We start from the raw sequence: 20,062 nt of genomic DNA on the forward strand, positions 1-20,062 counted from the left end.
CCATCCATGTAAAAGTTTCTTAGAAAAAATATACTTAACTAATGCTAGTTTCTTTTTATCTAGTGAATGTAAAGATTTTCATTATACTATAAAATATATAAATATGGTATTACAGTAATACACTATAATTCATCCTGGGAGAGCCTGAAAATCATTTAATAAATTTCAATGCATACTCCTAATAAACACTTTCCAAAGATAGTAATAGAAAAACCATTTTTAATAGATTCTAAGCCAACAGCCAGTATAATAATAATGTGCGGTTGTAGGAGTAAACAGATAGAAACAAAAGGAAAAAAAAGTATAGCAATGGGTCATACTATTTATGATAAATGAGTCATCGAAGTCAATGCTAAAAGAAAACATGTTAAATTTGAGATAGTCAACTCTCTTCACACTCAAAAAGTAATTCTGGGAAGATTAAAAAGTTGAGTCTTTAAAACTTATCCAAAGAAAAACAAGAAGAAAGTGAATAGGATATTTACTTAACTCTTAGCTTATTTACCTAACATCTGAGATGAGCGAGCCATAGATGATGACACAAACGAGAAGCCTGACAGATTTGGCTACATATAAATACAAAACTTGACTATGGCAATACTTTTAAATAATGTAAAATAAACTGGAATAAAATAATTGCAGCAAGATCCAAACATAAAAGTTTAAAAGATAAAGAAATTAGTGGCATAAAATATTTGAGACGATTATTAATGTTAAAATACTTCATTATAAGACATCGTAAAATAGCCCTATAGGTTTACTTAGAACAGTGTATATAAGGCACCCCTTGATATTGGGAACTAGATACGGACATGACATTTCCATGTTCTCATTCATACTACTATTCAAAATGCTCATTTCCATTCTTTATATTAATAATATGGTCTCAGCGTGAAAGATATCCTACAATTCCTAAACTCTCTGATATTATAAAATTTGAAGATGTATTTCTTTACACAAAAATTGCATTGTGGACATCAGCAAAAATGGCGGACTAGGGACTTCCAAAATCTTCTCTTTGTTAAGAGTGACAGGAAAAATTACAAAAATTGTCAGAATCAACTAATTCAGAACTGAAGGCTTATGGCAATTGGGGAGTGTTTATTCAAGAAAAATGACTGAATCTTGGTAAGAACAGCAATCTCCGTGGCATTTGAACTTGCCCCAGTCTCATTTCCCTCTCAGGCCTCAGGGTAAGCTTAGAAACCAACAGCCTGCAATCAGGGTGCAAATCAGCTGCCTAACAGGTGCGAGAGGGGAGCAGAGCAGGGTTAGAGCTCCTTCAGACCCTCATTTCCAGAGTCATCATGATTGGAATTATCTGGCAGTTCCCTAGGAGAATTAATACCAATCCTTCCAAAAGTCCTGCAAAAATAGAAGAGAGGGGAATTCTGATATTATCTTGATGCTAAAGCCAGACAAAGGCATCACAAGAAAAATTAAAAAACTATAGATCAATATCTCTTATTAATATAGATGCAAATACTAGTAAATCGATTCTAGCAACCTATAAAAAGGGCTGAACACCAAGAAAATGGAAATTATCCCAGAAAAGCAAAGTTGGTCAACACATGAAACTCAATCAATATAATACCCCTTATTAATAGAATAAAGGAGAAAAACTACCTGATTACCTCAATAGACACAAATACGCATTTGACAAAATCCAAACCCCTTTTGTGATTAAAAAACAAACAAACAAACCCAAAACCCAAACTAAAATAGAAAGTAACTTCCTCAACCTAATTGAGAACTTTGTGGAAAGAGAAGCTTCGTGTGAATGAAAGGACACACACATATATGTGTTTGTTGTGTTTATTTGATTCCTATTGAAATTAAACTTCAGGGCACCTGGGTGGCTCAGTCGGTTAAGTGTCTGCCTCCAGCTCAGGTCATGATCCCAGAGTCGCAAGATCAAGTCCCGCGTCAGGCTCCCAGCTCAACGGGGAGTCAGCCTCTCCCTCTACCTCTACCTCCTGCTTGTGATCTCTCTCACGCTCTCTCTCTCTCTCTCTCAAATAAATAAATTAAATCTTAAAAAAGAAGAAGTTAAACTTCAAATGTTCAAATTTAGCATGAAATTTTCTTAGTGGCTTGGGTGAAATGCTATTTAAATTCCTTTCTCTTTTGAATAATAATGTTCTCTAAGAAATCTAATGACTAGAGGGTAGAGCCATGCAGCACAAATCCTCATTAAGGTATACTTGGTTAAACAAAGACCACCAGGAAATATTCATGATTTCTTCCATGTCTTTCTCTCTTTCCCATTACCCAAGATCCATATAATTGTTGAGTCTTCCACTGAAGAAAATATCACCAGATTTTTCTTTCTTTCTTTTTTTTTTTTTTTTACCACATACCAGTAGAAGACTTAAAGTTACCTTGAAAGGAACTCAACTGTAAATTATATGGAAAACTCCAGGGTATATGGACGGTGGGACTATCTCAGGGGGACAAATCCAGGGTGTTTTTCAAAAGATATTCCATATCATATCAAACCTTTCAGGTGTCAGGAGAATTTTCACTTTTTATTTAAGTCAATGGAAAATTTTATTGTTTGAACATGGAGCTTAAGTTTGAATAAGAGGTGGGTTATTAGTTACCGGGCTTCTAGATCATTTAGGCTATTAATAATCACAACCAGTTCATCAGGAACAGAAGATCAGGTTGGAAGAGGCCTGCAAGTCCACACAGAGAAGCATCAATCAACAGCAAGCCCCTCGGCAGAAACCGGAACTTCGTGGTGCAGCAGTTAACCTTCACATGGGCAGGGAGGTTGAACATCCTGCATAGTGCTGCCAGGAAATCCCTATTTTATAGTAAGGGGGCTGGCTGGTTGCATATGTAGGATGTCCCATCTCCCCGCCCACCTCATCGAGACACATACCAGAAACATCACCGCCTCACTGAAGAACTATAAAGTCTGCGTGTCAAGGAAATACAGATGCCGCGCTGTATGACTAAAAAGGCACTCTGACTTAATGTGTTTAATAAAGGATAGGGCACTGGGTGTCATCACCTTGGCTCCTAAGTGGCTCTGTAAGTTCAGGGTCAAGGTCAAATTGATCTGTAAGATCAAGGTCGAGTTAACAGTAAATTTTAAAAATGCCTCAATACCAGAAGCAAAAGATTTTGGAGCAGTAGTACAGAGAAGATCCAATAATTCTAAATCAAGTTCAAGTGGGTGGAAACAGAGTCTAATTATCAGAGAAAAATCAAGTTACAAGGAGGTGGGTAGGATTCTAAGGGAGAAAGTTAGTGGCATGTTCCCAAAAGCATTTATAAGATATAATTGATGTCAGATGCAGTATCCAGTCATATGCAGGGAACTCTGTCAAAGGCAAAGTGATAGGAAGTATCAAGAGCCAAGCTGAGTTTTCAAGAATACAGGGGCATGAATAAAATGGTAAAGAAAAATCCAGCCAGTCCTATGGGCTGAACTCTTCTGCTTCGGAATTCTAGGAGGACATAATCTCAGAATAAAAATCAGTCATTTAAATCGAATAAATACAGGTTTATTTTTAAAATATACTGTTATACTTAATTTCCCAATTTTCACTGTAGATTGCTGAAAATTTCACTATGCACCTACCTGTATATGGGAAACATCTATAGGAGACTTTGCTGGGAGACAAGTAGTTCTGTCAATAGTACCAACTTGAGTGACAGCCTGGGATGCCATCTCAAAAGACCCTGGAGTCCTAAAAAGGGTTTATTTGCTATGCAGTCAAATCTAGGTTAAGTTTCCAGTCAACCATCCCTGGCTTTGGCACTCTTTAGTCAGTGGCAAGTGGGCCAATCTTAGCCCAAGGAAAAGGCTAACTCTGGGTTGAAGATTCACAACATTTGTATCCTTTTTTTCCCCTCAGCAGCACAGACTCCACTGGAATCCTGAATTCAGTGCATGGTTCAGAAATTTGTGGTTTTATGTCTAAGGACCCAAATGTCCATGCAAATTTATGGACAAACTATTGTTTATAAAATTCCCTTATAATTGTCTGCGGAGTCTGTAGAGATATTCCCTCTTTCATCACTAATATTGGTAATTTGTGTCTTCTACTTTTATTTCTCCCTCAATCTGCCTATGAGTTTATCGATGTTATTGATCTTTTCAAAAAACCATTTCATTTCATTGAACTTTTTTTCTATTATTGTCCTCCCTTAGTTTCAATGATTTCTGCTTTTAAATTTAGATCACTGTTTTGAGATTTTCTTTTTTTCTAAAATAAACCATTAATGTTAGAAATTTCCCTCTGAGCACTGCTTTAGCCCCATCCCACAAATTTTGATACGTTTTCATTTTTATTTAGTTCAAATTATTTCTTAATTGAATTTGAGTCTTTTTTGAAACATTAATTATGTAGAACTGTGTTGTTTAATTTCCAAATACTTGGACTTTTTTCAGGATAACTTTTGTTACTAGTTTTATGTTAATTCTGTTAAGGTCAGAGAATAGACATTGCATTATATCAGTCATTTGACTTTCTTAAGAATTAGTTTATGACCCAGCATATGGTCCTTTCAATTTTTTATGGGTTCTTGAAAAGCATGTGTATTCTTCTATTGTTGGATAGAGTGTTTTATAAATGTCAATTTAGTCAAGTTCATTGTTAGTGCTATTCAGTTTTTTTTTATCACTGGCAATTTTCTGCCTACTTTTGTCAATTACCGAGGAAAGGATGTTGAAGTCTCAAAGTATAATTGTGATTGTACTTTTGATTTCTTCTATTTTTCTATCATTTTTTTTGCTTCATGAAATTTGAAGTTCTGTTATTAGGTACATAAATGTTTAGGATTGTTATATACCCTTAATAAGTTGACAACTTTATCATTGTAACATGGTCTCTGTTATTTCTAGTAATATTATTTGATCTGAAATTTACTTTGATATTAATATAACAACTCCAGTAGTCCTTTGATTACTGTTTGCATTGTGTGTTCTTCTCTGTCCTTTTACTGTATATTTATCTATATCATCTTTTTTTTAAAAGATTTTATTTATTTATTTGACAGAGAGAGAGACAGCCAATGAGAGAGGGAACACAAGCAGGGGGAGTGGGAGAGGGAGAAGCAGGCTCCCAGTGGAGAAGCCTGATGTGGGGCTCGATCCCAGAACACCAGGATCACGCCCTGAGCCAAAGGCAGATGCTTAACGACTGCGCCACCCAGGTGCCCCTATTTATCTATATCATCTTATTCAAACTTGTGGGGTTCCAGCATGGCTGTCTCTTTAAATTGATACAATTTACACTTTATATCATTTCCACTTAGTGCAAGTATTTTATAGTTTAGAATTATGTTTACTATTATATTATTTTCTATTTATCCCTTTCTTATTTCTGAATTACTTAGGGGTTTATGCATTTTATTTTAGTATTCCATTTTTATTGATCTATTAGATTTTTTACTATATTTCTTTGTACAGTTTTTTTTAGTGATTGTTCTCTAGATTAAAATATACATACCTGAAGTTTCACAATTTCCCTACAGTTACTATTTTATCACTTCAAGTGACTATAAAAATCTTATAACCATATAGATTCCCTTCCTCCTTTTTGTTTTAATTGTAATATGGGATACATCTATATACATGGAGAACCTTCTCAGGCAATGTTATAATTTTTAATAGTCACATGTATTTTAAAGACCCAAGATAAGAAAAATAATCTATTATATTTCCCAAATTATTTACCAATCTGTTGTTCATTCATTCATTCGTGAAGTTTACAAGTTTTCTTGTAGTATAATTTCTTTCTTTCTGAAGAACATCTTTTAGCATTTTTTAGAGCAAGTCTCCTGTCAATCAGTTCATTGTTTCCCCTCAAATGAAAATTTCTTTATTTCACATTTTTTTGAAGATATTTTCATTGGATATAGAATTCGGGATTATGATTATACTGCCTTCTGGCCTCCATGATTTCTGATGAAAGATCTGAAGTTGTTCAAGCCATTGCTTCCTATACCTAAAGAGTCATTTTTCTCAGCTGCTTCAAGATGTTTTCCTTTATCTTTTGTTTTCACCAGATTATGATGTATCTAGGCATGATTATCTTTGAATTTAGCCATTTGGATTTTGCAGAACTTCTTAAATCAGTAAATTTGTTTTTCATCAAATATGGGATGTTTTAAACCATTATTTCTTCAAATATTTTTTCTGTATCAATTTTTTCCCCTCAGATTCCAGTGGCACAAATGTTACAAATCTACATATTGTTCCATAGGTCCCTAAATTTATTTTCAATTTTTTTCTCACTGTTCTTCGGTTTGGATAATTTTTATTAATCTGTATTCAGTTTTAATGGTTCTTCATCTGTCATCTCCATTCTTTTATTAAGACCATACAGTGATTTTCTTCTTTCAGATATTATATATTTTTTCAACTCTAAATTCTCCATTTGGTTCTTTTTATAAGTTCTACTTCTTATTTGAGATGTCCTCTTTCTGTTTCAAGAGCTTTCGCCTTTTCTTCATTGAGCATGGTTATGGTAGCTGCTTTGAAGACTGTAAATTTTTGTCCTGTCCAATTTCTGAATTTAATGTAATTGAAATGTGTTTATTGCATTATTGTTCATAATTTTTGTTATTGGTTTTTGGTAAATTATAAAATTTAAGAGGATTCCTTTCATCACTATATAATTAAAATTGTAATTAGGAATAACTTCAGTATTTTATCAAACCATTCTTCAATATCTATTAAAAGATCATAAAATGTCTTTACAAATGTTAATATAAGGTATTATATTGGCAGATTTTTATGATATTGAATTACCACTGCATTCCTGAAATAGTTTTTGTTTTTACATGGTGTATTATTCCTTCGACACTTTGCTGAATTCTATTTGTTAATATTTTGTTTGTAACTTTGAATCTATATCAATGAATGTAATTTGTCTCTAGTCTCATTTTTTCAGTGTTTTATAGGTTTTGATATTGGTACTATATTGTTTTATGAAATGAATTATGGGAACTTTTAAACTTTTCTATAGTCCTTCATCTTTTCATACATGTTAACTTAATGAGATTACTTACCTTCTTATTTCTTTTCTAGCTTTGGGATTATTCCTTTTTTAATTTACTATCTTATATAAAAGGTAAATACCTAAAGTAATACTTATAAATTTATATTAATGGCCACACAATGTGTAAAGTTGTAATTTGTGACAATAACAAAGACAGAAAGAGATGTAACAGACCAAAAATTTGTATACTACTGAAACAAAATTAGTATTAATTAAAATTTGGTTGTTGTAAAGTTAAGGTTACCATTTTAATTTCCAAGTTAAGAAAAAAACTAAAATAATATACAGAAAAAGAAGCAAGAAAAAAATCAAAAGTTACCCTATGAAAATCAATTAATCACAAATAAAGTGAATAACAAAAATATTTATGAGGAAATGGTATGTATCATATAAAAACAAATAACAAATGGTAGGAATAAATCCTTCTGTAGCTGTAATTATTTTCAATGTACATGGACTAAACTGTCCAGTTATAAGGCAAAGACTAGCAGAATTGTTAAAAATACATGATGCCAGAATGGATTAAAAAAGAACCTTCCTGTATATGCTGTCAATAAGAGGTTCATTTTAGATTCAAAGTCACAAATAGGTTAAAGTAAAAGTATGGAAAAGATATTCCATGCAAATAGTAACCAATAAAAGCTGAGGTGGCTGTATTAGGATCAGAAAAATAGAACCCAAGGCAAAAATTGTTATGAGAGACAAAAAAGGACAATATATATTGATAAAAGCGTCAAAGCATCAAGAAGATATAATAATTTCAGGGGCACCTGGGTGGCACAGCGGTTAAGCGTCTGCCTTCGGCTCAGGGCGTGATCCCGGCGTTATGGGATCGAGCCCCCATCAGGCTCCTCCGCTATGAGCCTGCTTCTTCCTCTCCCACTCCCCCTGCTTGTGTTCCCTCTCTTGCTGGCTGTCTCTATCTCTGTCAAAATAAATAAATAAAATCTTTAAAAAAAAAAAGAAGATATAATAATTTCAAATATATATGCATCCAATAACAAAGAGGAAGTGAAACTGACAAAAATGAAGGGAGGAAAAGATCTAAAATAATATTTGGAGACATGAATATACCATTTTCAATAATGAATAAAACAACTAACAGGATGGATAAATAGGAAAATAGAAGACTTGAACAATACTATGAATCAACCAATCCCATCAAACGTGTATAGAACACCCTATCCAACAACAGCAGAAAAAACATTTTTCTTAAGTGCATATGCAACATTCTCCGGGATAGATCATATTCAAAACAAGCATTAAAATTTTTAAATATCAGTATTCAAAGGATCTTCTCCAAACTGAAATGAAACTAGCAATCAATAACAAAAGAAAACTGATAAATTCATAAATATGTGGAAATTAAACACCACAGTCACTATTAAACAACCAATAGATCAAAGAAGAAATTACAAATGAAATTAGAAAATATTTTGAGAAGAATGAAATGAAACTTATCAAAACTTACAGGGTACAGCAAATGCAGTGCTCTGACAGAAATTTATAGCTGTAAATGCCTACATTTAAAAAGAAGAAAGATCCCAAATCAATCACCTGACTCTAGATCTTAAGGAACTAGAACAAACTTAACCCAAACTATCAAAAGAAAGAAAATGGTAAAGATTAAAATGGAGATAAACAAAATAGAGAATAGAAGAAAAGAAAAACAAGAAAGTCCAGACCACATGGCCTCACTGACAAATTTTGCCAAACATTTAAAGAATGAACACCAATTCTAATCAAACTCCTACAACATAGAAGAAGCAGGAACACTTTGTAACTCATTCGATGAGACCAGCATTATCCAAATACTAAAGCCAGATAATGACATTACAAGAAAAGACAGGTATAAACCAATATTACTTATAAATATAGATGCAAAAATCCTCAACAAAATACTAGCAAACTAAATATAACATCATAGTATACACCATGACCAAGTGAGATTTATCACAGGAATGCAAAGATGGCTTAACATGTAAAAATCAACCAGTGTAATGCATCTCATTAATAGAATTAAGGTAAGAAAATCACAAGATCATCTCAACTGATACAAAAAAAGCATTTGACGAAATTCATTACTCTTCTATGATAAAAACACTCAACAGACTAGAAATAGAAGGGAACTTCCTCAACATGATAAAAAGCATTTATGAAAAACTCACAGCCAACATCCTACTTAATTGTGAAAGAATGAAAGATTTTCTTTTCAGATTCGGAATAACAAGATGGCTGTGTTTACTACTTCCAGTCAACATTGTACTAGAAATTGTATATAGAGCACTTAAGCAAGAAAGAAAATAAAAAGCAAAAGAAAATCGGAAAAGAAAAAGTAAAATTATCTCTATTCAAAGATGGCATGATGTTGTAAGCAGAAAATCCTAAGGAACCCTACACACAAAAATAGATCTAGTAAATGAATTCGGCAAAGTTGCAAGATACAAGATTAACACATGAAAAGCAGTTATAGTTCTACATACTAGCAATGTACCGTCCATAAAGGAAATTTAAAAAAGGATTCTATTTACAAGAACATTAAAAAAAAATCTCAATAAAAGCATTAGCCATAAAAAAGAATAAAGTACTAATACATGCTACAAAACGGATAAACCTTGAAAACGGTGTTATTGAAAGAAGCCAGGCACCTATTTATGATTCCTTTTGTATGAAATATCTTGACTAGTTAAATCTATAGAGACAAAAAACAGATTAGAAATTTTCAGGGGCTGGGGGAGGGGAGATAGGGAGTGACTGCTTAATGAATAGTGGTTTCCTTTTGGAAAGATGAAATGTTTTGAACCTAGAAAGAAGTGATGGTTGCATAATATTGTAAATGTACTAAATGCCACAGGACTGTACACTTTTAAATGATTAATTTTATGTTATGTAAATTTTATCTCAGTAAGAAATAATGCATGTAACACTGAAGGCATTATCATCATTATCATTACTATGGAAAATAATGTTTCCCAAATTTCACTTTCTTTAAAAAACTTAGATTATGAGAGGAAAAAAATAAGTAGACTAAAGTGTAAAGCTAGATGGTTTAATTTGGGTAATATGTTCTTGTCTTCTCTCTTTTCTCTTTCAGATTATGTCTGGCCACTACCTAGATATTTGTGCCCCGTCTGGATTTCTTTGGATGTTTTATTTTCTACAGCGTCCATCATGCACCTCTGCGCTATCTCGCTGGATCGGTATGTAGCAATACGTAATCCTATTGAGCATAGCCGTTTCAATTCGCGGACTAAGGCCATCATGAAGATTGCTATTGTTTGGGCAATTTCGATAGGTAAATAACTTTCTTGGCCATTAGAATTGCAGCGGCTATGCTCAATACTTTCGGATTATGTACTGTGAACAACGTACAGACGTCGACTGGTAACATTTGCGTTTAATCGGGATTCTATTTAAGAATTATTCTTAACCTATGTATCTGATATTTAGGTTAACAATAATGAAAGAAATGTAATGCATATTAATATGTAAATGTAAAGTTTCTATTTATGCTGCTAAATTATTTTATGCGTTAATATGCCAATGAATTCTGCAACACAGATAATTTTTGAGATATTTAAAACGATTTGAAGACAAAGATATATGATAGTCTAAATTTTTTAAATATAGCCTTAAAATCTTCCAAAAGATAGATCTATCACAAAATACTAATCTTAATATTTTTATTTTGCTTCCACATCTTCTTGAGTGGAAAAATGAGTAGTGTCACATGAATCTTCATGAAGTAAACGTGTCTAAATTTGTACTGTTAATTGATCTAAAATATACTATTTTGCCTCTATTTTTAAATATCTTCTTAGATTCTGCTTATACAAAAAGAGAAAAATACCATTTTTTAAAGATTTGGGGGAGGTTGAAAGGAGATAAATGATCATCTTATTGCTTATGATTGAGATATTCACAAATGCCTTTAAAACGCTAATATTCAAGTTGCAAAACTTAACCAACTGGACTGTAAGGCTTTTACAATCTTTTTTTTCCCTTTTCCTTCCTCCTCTTCCAGTTGGAACTTACATTTGGTGTCTCATTAAGTAATTCCTCTTCAGAGTTATGTTTCTATAAAAGGTTCTGGTAAAGTTTAGAAAAAGATCAAGTCATCTATACCATCTTCACTGATACCGTCTAAAGATTTTGACTCTGGGTTTATTGATAAAATAAATTTAGTTTTAAGATTGTTCTATCGTAGGTGAACACACACAAACAACACATACTTCTGGATAGAAAGCAATAAAACTTCTCCCAGAAAAAAAGTGAATCTATTTACACAACTGGACCTACATATTCGAGGGCTCACAGATTTTACTTTCTCCACTCCGAAGAGCTCATCTAAAAAGATGCCAGTTTTTACGGTGCTTACAAAAGAAATATACAGCTGAATTAAATTAGAGTATTAGGGGCATCAGCCTCTAATAATGACAGATGGCCACTCCACAATGATGTTTGTGTTAAAGACAAAAAAAAAAGGTTGTAAAAAATACTATTAGCATTGAGAAGCTAATAAGATAGTGAAAGATCCAGAAAAAGACAGAAATCCAGGAAGAATGACTATGACTTTTGGGTCACTTTTGCCAAGGATGCATTTGCAAACCTGAGGATGCAACTGAATGTTGAGAAGCTCATTTCACATTCTCACAAGCAAAGAAGGACTGAAGCAGGAATACAGAGCATGACAAGGGTGGACCAACTTGAGCTTATTTTTTTGATGCCAAAGGCCTATACACTAGAAATAAGCATGGACTAGACTTAAACTACTCTTGACATGGAATTCAGGCCAGGATTAAGTTATGTGTGTAACCAATAAAAATCTGAAGCCTGAAAATTGGATTAAGGTGATTTCATATTTTTCAAGTTTCTGTTTTCTCTGATATAAGCAAAAAAATCACTGTACACTTCAAATTATTTCTCTTAATAATTTTCAATTCCAGTAGCTAGAGTACAATGATAAACAGACACGTGAAAAGACAAAACAACATGAATCAGATATAACATAATAAAAGATAATACAAACTCACTGACACTCAAGGTAGTGGAATTACCAGACATAGACTTTAAAGAACTATTTGAATTCTGCATATGAAAATTATAAGCTGAATTTAAATATTTCAGCAAGAAGCTACAAACCACAAACAGGGACATTTAAGATTTGAGAAGCAGCTGAAAAATCTGGAGCTTAGGCATAACACAAAAACCCAAGACCTCAAAGGCAGTTTAGACATAACCAAAAAGAGCATTATTGGAGGTCGATTAGAAGAAACAGCGATGAATGAGGCAAGGAGGATTGAAAGGATACAAAAGAGAGAAGAAAGAGTAAGAACAGACATACAACCTGGGTGGTGCAGTCGGTTAAGCATCTAACTCTTGGTTTCAGCTCAGGTTGTGATCTCAGGTCATGAGATGAAGCCCCGCATTAGGCTCCACTCTCAGCAGGGAGTCTGCTTAAGTTTCTCTCTCCCTCTCCCTCTGCCCTTCCCCCCATGGCGTGTGCTCTCAATCTCTCCAAAATAAATAGATAAATCTTAAAAACGAAATAAACCGAGAAGACTTTTACAAGGTGAGAAAAGAATGGCAAAAAAGCAGTATTTGAAGAAATAATGGCTTTGGGAATTGAAGAAAGACACTGATTCTCACATTGAAAGAGCTCAACAAACTTCAACAGAATGAATAAGAAGAAATCAACATTTGGGCCCCTCATAACAACATTACAGAAAAAAAGAAAAAAATCGATTTTAAAGAGAAAAAAGAAAGAGATCATCTTCAATAGAATTATGATAAGATGGATGAATGTCTTCTCAACAGCAGCAATGAAAACTAGTTATTGAAATGACAGTGTCGATGTGCTGATAAAAAGTGAATGCTAAATTAAAACCATATACTCAGCAAAATTATACCTCAGGAATTGAAGTGAAATGAAGACTTTCTCTGGCAAGCAAAAGTCAGGAGAACAAGATAAAATCATACTCTTACTTAGAGAAATCCTAAAGGATGTTCTTAAAACAAAGGAAAATGGTCACAGATGGAAGATTGGAGGTGCAAGAAACAAGAACAATGAAAATGATACCTGCTGAATTATTGTGTTGTACACCTGAAACAAACGTAACATTGTGTGTCAGCTATACTCAATTAAAAAAATAAATAGCTGAAAGAAAAGAAATGGTAAATGTGTGGTTAAATGTGAATAAACATTGACTGTATAAAACAAAAATAATTATGTCTTCTGAAGCTCAGAATATATATGGAACTAAAATTCACAGAACAATAGCATATAAGTAAACAGGTTGAAAGTAAGCTTTTTTCATTGTCCAAGAGAAAGATAAAAATGATATTTAATATTAAGCTTTGATGCATAAGGTATAACTTGTACATTCAAAGGCAATCACTAATAGAAAAGGAATGTTTAACTTCCAAATTTAGAGGAATATTATAGAATAACAAAGCAAATCCAATAGGGGGCAATAAAAGATAGAAAACACAGTTCAGGTGGAGAAATATAAAAACGTACTAAGATGGCAGAATTGAAACCAAATGTATCACTAATTATACTAATTGTAAATGGAATTCAATGTTCTAAGATTGTCAGACAGGATTTGAAAAAATAATCCAACTATGTGTTTATGAGAGGCATATATAAATCACAAGGAAAGTGAAGTGAGAAATAAAAATAGGCATGCCACACAAACAGTAACTGACAGAAAAGTTGTGTAACTATATTAATAATCTGACGGAATAGACTTTTCAGCAAAAAAATATTTTAAAGAAAGTTTATTTCATAATGATAAAAGATTTAATTCATCTGAAAGACATAACATAATGAACTTGTATGTTTATAATAATATAGCTTCAACATTACTAAATCAAAAATGGACAGAACAATGACAACAGACAAATCTACAATCACGGCGTGAAATTTTAACACACCTTTTTCAATAATTGCATGAGAACAATGAACATAGCACAACTCATTAACAAGTGAAAAATATATATTCCCATCAATTGAACAAGAAATATTTATCAAAATTGACCATATATTTGGCTATAAATCAATTCTCAATAAATTTCAAAGTGTTGGAATCATAAAGTGCATATTCTTTGGCTGAAATTCAAATGAGATAGAAATGTTTATCAAAAGATAACTAGAAAATCTGCATGTATTTGGAAATTAAGAAATTACTTTCCAACAAACTGTGACCCAGTAGATTAAAAATCCATTGATAATTCTTCCCTAAATCATTTATTATTATGTGATTATAGAATGATAATTTTTCTTACTTTATCATTCTTTCTTCCTTTCTTAGCATTATACTGTAAGGAAGAGTTTTCCCTCCCACCCTTTGTCATTTATTTATTCATATTGGTAAAAACTTTTGAATTCTTTTGTAATCAATATAACTTAAGTCATTGCTGTACTTAATTATTTTGATGCTCAAATCATCCTAGATTATTTCACGAGAACTCCTTTTAATATGTAAACAGTTTTTGAGCACTTACTTTCTGGCAAGAATTATGCCAGATTCACCTTTTACTTTCCATGCCCCAGTTCTGAAATCAGTCCTCTCATGTAAGGAATCTTTGTTCTTTTTAGTGGTCAATTGTTTTATAAAACCAGATATGGAATCTAGTTATGCTCATTACTACTAGGACATTTTTGCTTCTATGCGTTTATGCCTTTAATCACAATCCAGTAACACAGAATTCTTCTGCTACTTTCCTAAGTCCTTATTATTCCTCATTTTTCTCACAGTGAGCAACTTGGTTCCCAAAAAGCGTCAAAATATTTATTTATGTATTATTTATATTTTTAAATCCTACAATACAACAGATTCATTTCAGAATTTCTATCCTCATAACAGTACAATAAATAAAATGCTATTTTATTTTTTTTAAGATTTTATTTATTTTTTTTTTAAAGATTTTTTATTTATTTATTCGACAGAGATAGAGACAGCCAGCGAGAGAGGGAACACAAGCAGGGGAGAGGAAGAAGCAGGCTTATAGCGGAGGAGCCTGATGTGGGGCTCGATCCCACAACGCCGGGATCACGCCCTGAGCCGAAGGCAGACACTTAACCGCTGTGCCACCCAGGCGCCCCTAAAATGCTATTTTAAAACTGTTATTGCAATTATTTTTTTTCTTTTTGTCTTTAGAATGTTTCCCACAAAGGGTGGGAAAGCCAAAGCATTATGTTCAAAATGCTAGGATTAGTTTGAATTTTTTTTCTTCTGTGTGGTTCTGTTACCAAATGTCTAGTTAAAGATTTTTTGGTTTCTGTATACACTCAATATTGATTTACCCCACATTGTCGACTTTATTTTTTAACATGTTAAACCTTAATATCATGTTCCATACCATATGATTTCACTCATATGTGGAATTTAAGAAACAAAACAAGCAAAGGAAGAAAATGAGAGTGAGAGAGAGAGAAAGAGAGTCAAAGCAAGAAACAGAGTTTTAATTATAGAGAACAATCTGATGGTTACCAGAGGGGAGGGGATAGGGAGGATGGGTTGAATAGGTGGTGGAAATTCAGGAATGCATTGTGATGAGCAGAAGGTGACATATGGAAGTGTGGAATCACTATATTGTACACCTGAAACTACATGTATGTTAACTAACTAGAATTAAAATAAAAACAAAAAATATATTATGTTCCAAAAGTCAAAACTACACAAACAGTATACCCAGAGACATGTCAGTCTTTCTTCTATCTCTTGGTTAACCCATTCACTAATTTCTGGAGTACACTGCTAGAGTTTATTTTTGCAACAAAACAAAACAAAACAAAACAAAAAAACAAAAACCCCACATATATTGTTTTTCTTTTCTTAGATAAAAAATAAAATACTACATACGTGTTAACATGTTGACATTTTTCACTTGATAGTATGTCCTGGAACCACTCTATATCAACTCACACCAAGATGGTAGATGTAACCCCGAATATCATGAAAATGGCCAAAATACTGCATTTAAAAGCCAAATTTCTTCTATTTTTTACACTCACTAGTACTGCACTGGGTAGATACATCATAATTTATTTAACCAATTTCCTGTGTAGTATGAGCATTTGAAGTTGTTTCTAATATTTTGCAATTACCAATAATTCCACCAAAAAATAATCATTTGCATACCGCTCGGCATACCTCTCACTCTGTATATGTTTCATACTTTTGGAAATTTAATTTCAACAAAAATTCCTCACAGAAATTCTTAATTTATCAAGAAGTAAATGTATACATAACGATTAGTAAGGGGTTGAACCATTTTTCATTCCTACTAGAAATGTACGAGAGCCTGTTTCGAAGTCTTGCTAAAAGGTGCGTCTTCAAACTTCTAAAACTTTGCCAATCCAGTAGGTGAGAAATATCAATTCAGTGTGGTTTCAGTTTGCATCTACTTTGTCATGAAAGAAGCTGAGCTTGGTGTCATACACTTAAGTGCCATTGCTAAATTAGTTTTTTGCAAAGTGTACCCTTTGCTCATTTTTCTATTTTTTAACCCTTTTCTTTCTTAATTTCAATAGCTCTTGATACATCACAGATAATAAACATTTTACATGTTATAAAAGAAAATATTTTTTCTGTGTTTACTATTTGCTATTGCTTTGAGGCTTCTGCCATGCAGAATTATTCCTTTTTGTAGTTCATTTTATCAGTCCGATTCCATTTCTATATTGAGTGATTGTTATAAATTCTTGCCCCACACTCAGGTTAGACCATAAATCACACATATTTACCTCATTTTTCACATTTAGATCTATGATTCATTTAGAGTTTATTTTTGTATGTGGTGAGATATGCATTCAATTTTATCTTCTTCCACATAATCATTCAGTTGCCTCATGCTGTTTATTTAAAAAGTTTATGTAGTCTGTAATTTACAATGCCATCTTTATAGTATATTAAATTTTCTTCCATATCTGAGCCTATTTCTGAAGTTCACATTGTATTCCAATAGTGTGTCCATTCATGTGCCAATTCCCCACTGTTTTAATTATGAAAATTTCATAATAAATTTTGTCATCTGATATGGTTCATTTTCACTCGTAACTCTTATCTCTTAGAGCTGGAATGTTTAATTTTCCGTATGAGCTTTAACATTAACTTTCCTAGTCCCATTTTAAAATCCTGTTTGTATTTTGATAGGGGTCTCTTTAAATTTATAAAATAATCTAGGAAGAAGTTAACTGAATTCTAAAAAAAATACTTTCTCTAATTTACATACTAATTTAAATTATGGCCAGTCTGTCTCTTAGGCCTTACAGCCAAGCTTATCATATGGTAATTTTCATGTCTTCCTTGTTGCCATTTATAAGTCATCTCATAAGAATTAATTTTGTAGCTCTATCAATCCACTGTTCTCTGTAAGTTCATTAGTGACTTCTTAATTGTCTAATTCATCAGTTCTTAAACTTTTTGGTTTCAAGATCTCTTTACACACTTAAACTATTGAAGACCCCAATGAGCTTTGGTTTATGTGAGTTATATCTATCAATACTTATTGTCCTAGAAATTAAAATTGAGAACATTTTATTTATGTATGGATTTATTTAAAAAACAAGAAACATTATATGCTAACATAAATAACATAGCTCTATGAAAAATCACTGCATTTTCCAAAAATAAATGAAGTTAGTAAAGAATGACATTTTCTTAGACTTTTAAAAATCTCTTTATCATCCGGCTTAATAGAAGACAGCAAGTTTCTCATCTCTGCTTCTGCATCTAATCTGTCTCAATGAGTTGCATTGGCTGAATTATGTGAAGAAAATACATATCCTCAGATAGGTAACTTCAATATAGGAAAGTATGTTAATAATGTTTTCAGATAATAGTGGACATTTTCTTTGATACTCACTAAAACTCAGCAAGTTTTTTCGTTTCTTAAATTCAGTTGGTATGTAATTGGAAACCATATCACTGATTTTTTTTTCATATGCTGTTACATTAAAATCCACTAATCTGTCTTGCGCTTTGATATTTTACCCATGCATTATCTTGTAACATCAAGCATAGGTCATTCAGAAAATATTGGTTCCCTGAGTTATGCAGATCTCCCAAATGTTAATACAATATAAAAAAATCACATGCATTAATAATCCCTACCAATCTTGTCAGAAAAGTCTCCAAATATTGGAGAAGTGTCACACTCCCAGGGGTGTGTACAAGTTTTCCAAAGTTCCAATATTCCCTTGCAAGCTCAAATTTTATCATTAACGGTAAATACCATCTGTCTTTTTCCTTGACCTGACAGGTTCAACACAATCATTTTTAAGAACATAGCTGCCAAATATCCAAGTATGAATAATGCCAGTGTGTCTGGCAGTCATTCTTTCAGAGAAAGCTGTTATTCCATGGGAAAAGAATCTAGTGCATCCTCCAACTCGAACAACTGCATAAGTGCTTTTCCTCAAAGTAACCACCTTAGATCAGTATGCGGCAGAAGGGCTCTATGTCTATTTTCATTTCATCACATGGTTTATTAAAAGAGTCAAAATTTAGTAAAATTAATATTTTTTACTGCTTCACTAAGGACATTCTTGGGTAAAACTGGCTTTTTTTCCTTGAAAGTGTGTGGTGGTGAACAAAACAATGATTACCTGTACAATTTGGCGTCACTAGCCTGATTCATGCTAAGGCACCAGCAGTTTTACCCACTATTATTTTGCACTGTCGCTAAAAATGTAAACACAGTAAAAACAGCAAATAACACAGTAAGATTATTATGGAAGTAGTTTTGATTTCACAATACCATTGAAAGAGTCTTAGAGACACCCAGCTATCCATGGGCCACACTTTTTAAGAGCTGTGTTTCCAACTTTAGCTTCCTCTGTGGCATTTGAAACTGTTAACGATGCTTTCCTCATAATTCCCTCTTCCTCTGCAAGCTGTGATATCATTTTTCTTTGGTTTTCTTCACTCTTTTTTTTTAAAGATTTTATTTATTCATTTGACAGAGAGAGAGACAGCCAGCGAGAGGTGAAACACAAGCAGGGGAACTGGGAGAGGAAGAAGCAGGCTTCCAGTGGAGGAGCCTGATGTGGGGCTCGATCCCAGGACTCCGGGATCACGCCCTGAGCTGAAGCCAGACGCTTAACGACTGAGCCACCCAGGCGCCCCGGTTTTCTTCACTCTTATCTTTCTGTCTGCTCTTATTTATTCTCTTCCTTTTCTGCTTTACTCTCACTCTTCCCCAAGAGTCTATTCTTTCCAGTTGCTTATAGTTTTCCTGGCTTACTTCATCCACAGAAAAAAACTAAAATCTATCTACTGATGTCTCTCAAGTGAACATTTCTATTTCTATCCAGATTATATCCAGATCTCTAGTTTTGTATGTATAAAGGTATAGAGATGAATGCTGGCGATGTATCTCAAATGCCATCTTGCCAAGTTGGACTCAAAACCTTCCCCTACCTCCAGTTTTTCTTCCTCCCACATTTTAGTTTCTCAAGTGAACATCAATAGCATCTCCCATTTACCCAAAAGGAAACTGAGAATCATTTACAATTCTTCTCTTTCTCCCCATGGCAAATCAACAGCCCACCCTCAGTATTCCGTAGTATTTCTCCTTAATATTTTTCACTTTCGCGTCTCTCCATTTCCTGATTTGCTTTCTTAATTTAAGCCTTTATTGGTTTTTTCATTTAAATTCAAGTTAGTTAACATATAGCATATTATTATTTTCAGGGTAGAATTTAGTGATTCATTAGTTGCATATAACACCCAGTGCATCAAGTGCCCTCCTTAATGCCCATCAACCAGTTACCCCATCCCCCCACCCATTAAGCCTTTATTGGTGATCATTTATGCATCCATACCTCCTTCTCTCCTACCTCTGTGAAAGGAATGGTTCTCAACATACCCGAGACACATCCTCACTTCCTTAAGTGAGCCACGTTCACCCATGACAATAAGAACAATAGCATTGGATTTTTGTCCTTTGTTTTATTAATATGGCATGTTGTATTGATTTTCATATGCTGACACAACCTTGCATTCCTTGGGTAAATCCCACTTGGTCGTGATATA

At 33.1% G+C, this 20,062-nt stretch overlaps 1 protein-coding gene across 1 annotated transcript in view; it reads left to right on the forward strand.

The window, feature by feature from the left end:
- Nucleotides 1-20,062, forward strand: part of HTR2C (5-hydroxytryptamine receptor 2C) — a 145,790-nt gene that overhangs the window by 73,474 nt on the left and 52,254 nt on the right. Inside the window, exon 3 of the mRNA XM_026478855.2 lies at nucleotides 10,114-10,314. Within this exon, the coding sequence (XP_026334640.1) occupies nucleotides 10,114-10,314 (201 nt within the window). The remainder of the gene's footprint in view (nucleotides 1-10,113; nucleotides 10,315-20,062) is intronic.

Source organism: Ursus arctos, chromosome X (genome assembly GCF_023065955.2).
Source record: "Ursus arctos isolate Adak ecotype North America chromosome X, UrsArc2.0, whole genome shotgun sequence".
In the NCBI taxonomy this organism is placed as follows: Eukaryota; Metazoa; Chordata; class Mammalia; order Carnivora; family Ursidae; genus Ursus; species Ursus arctos.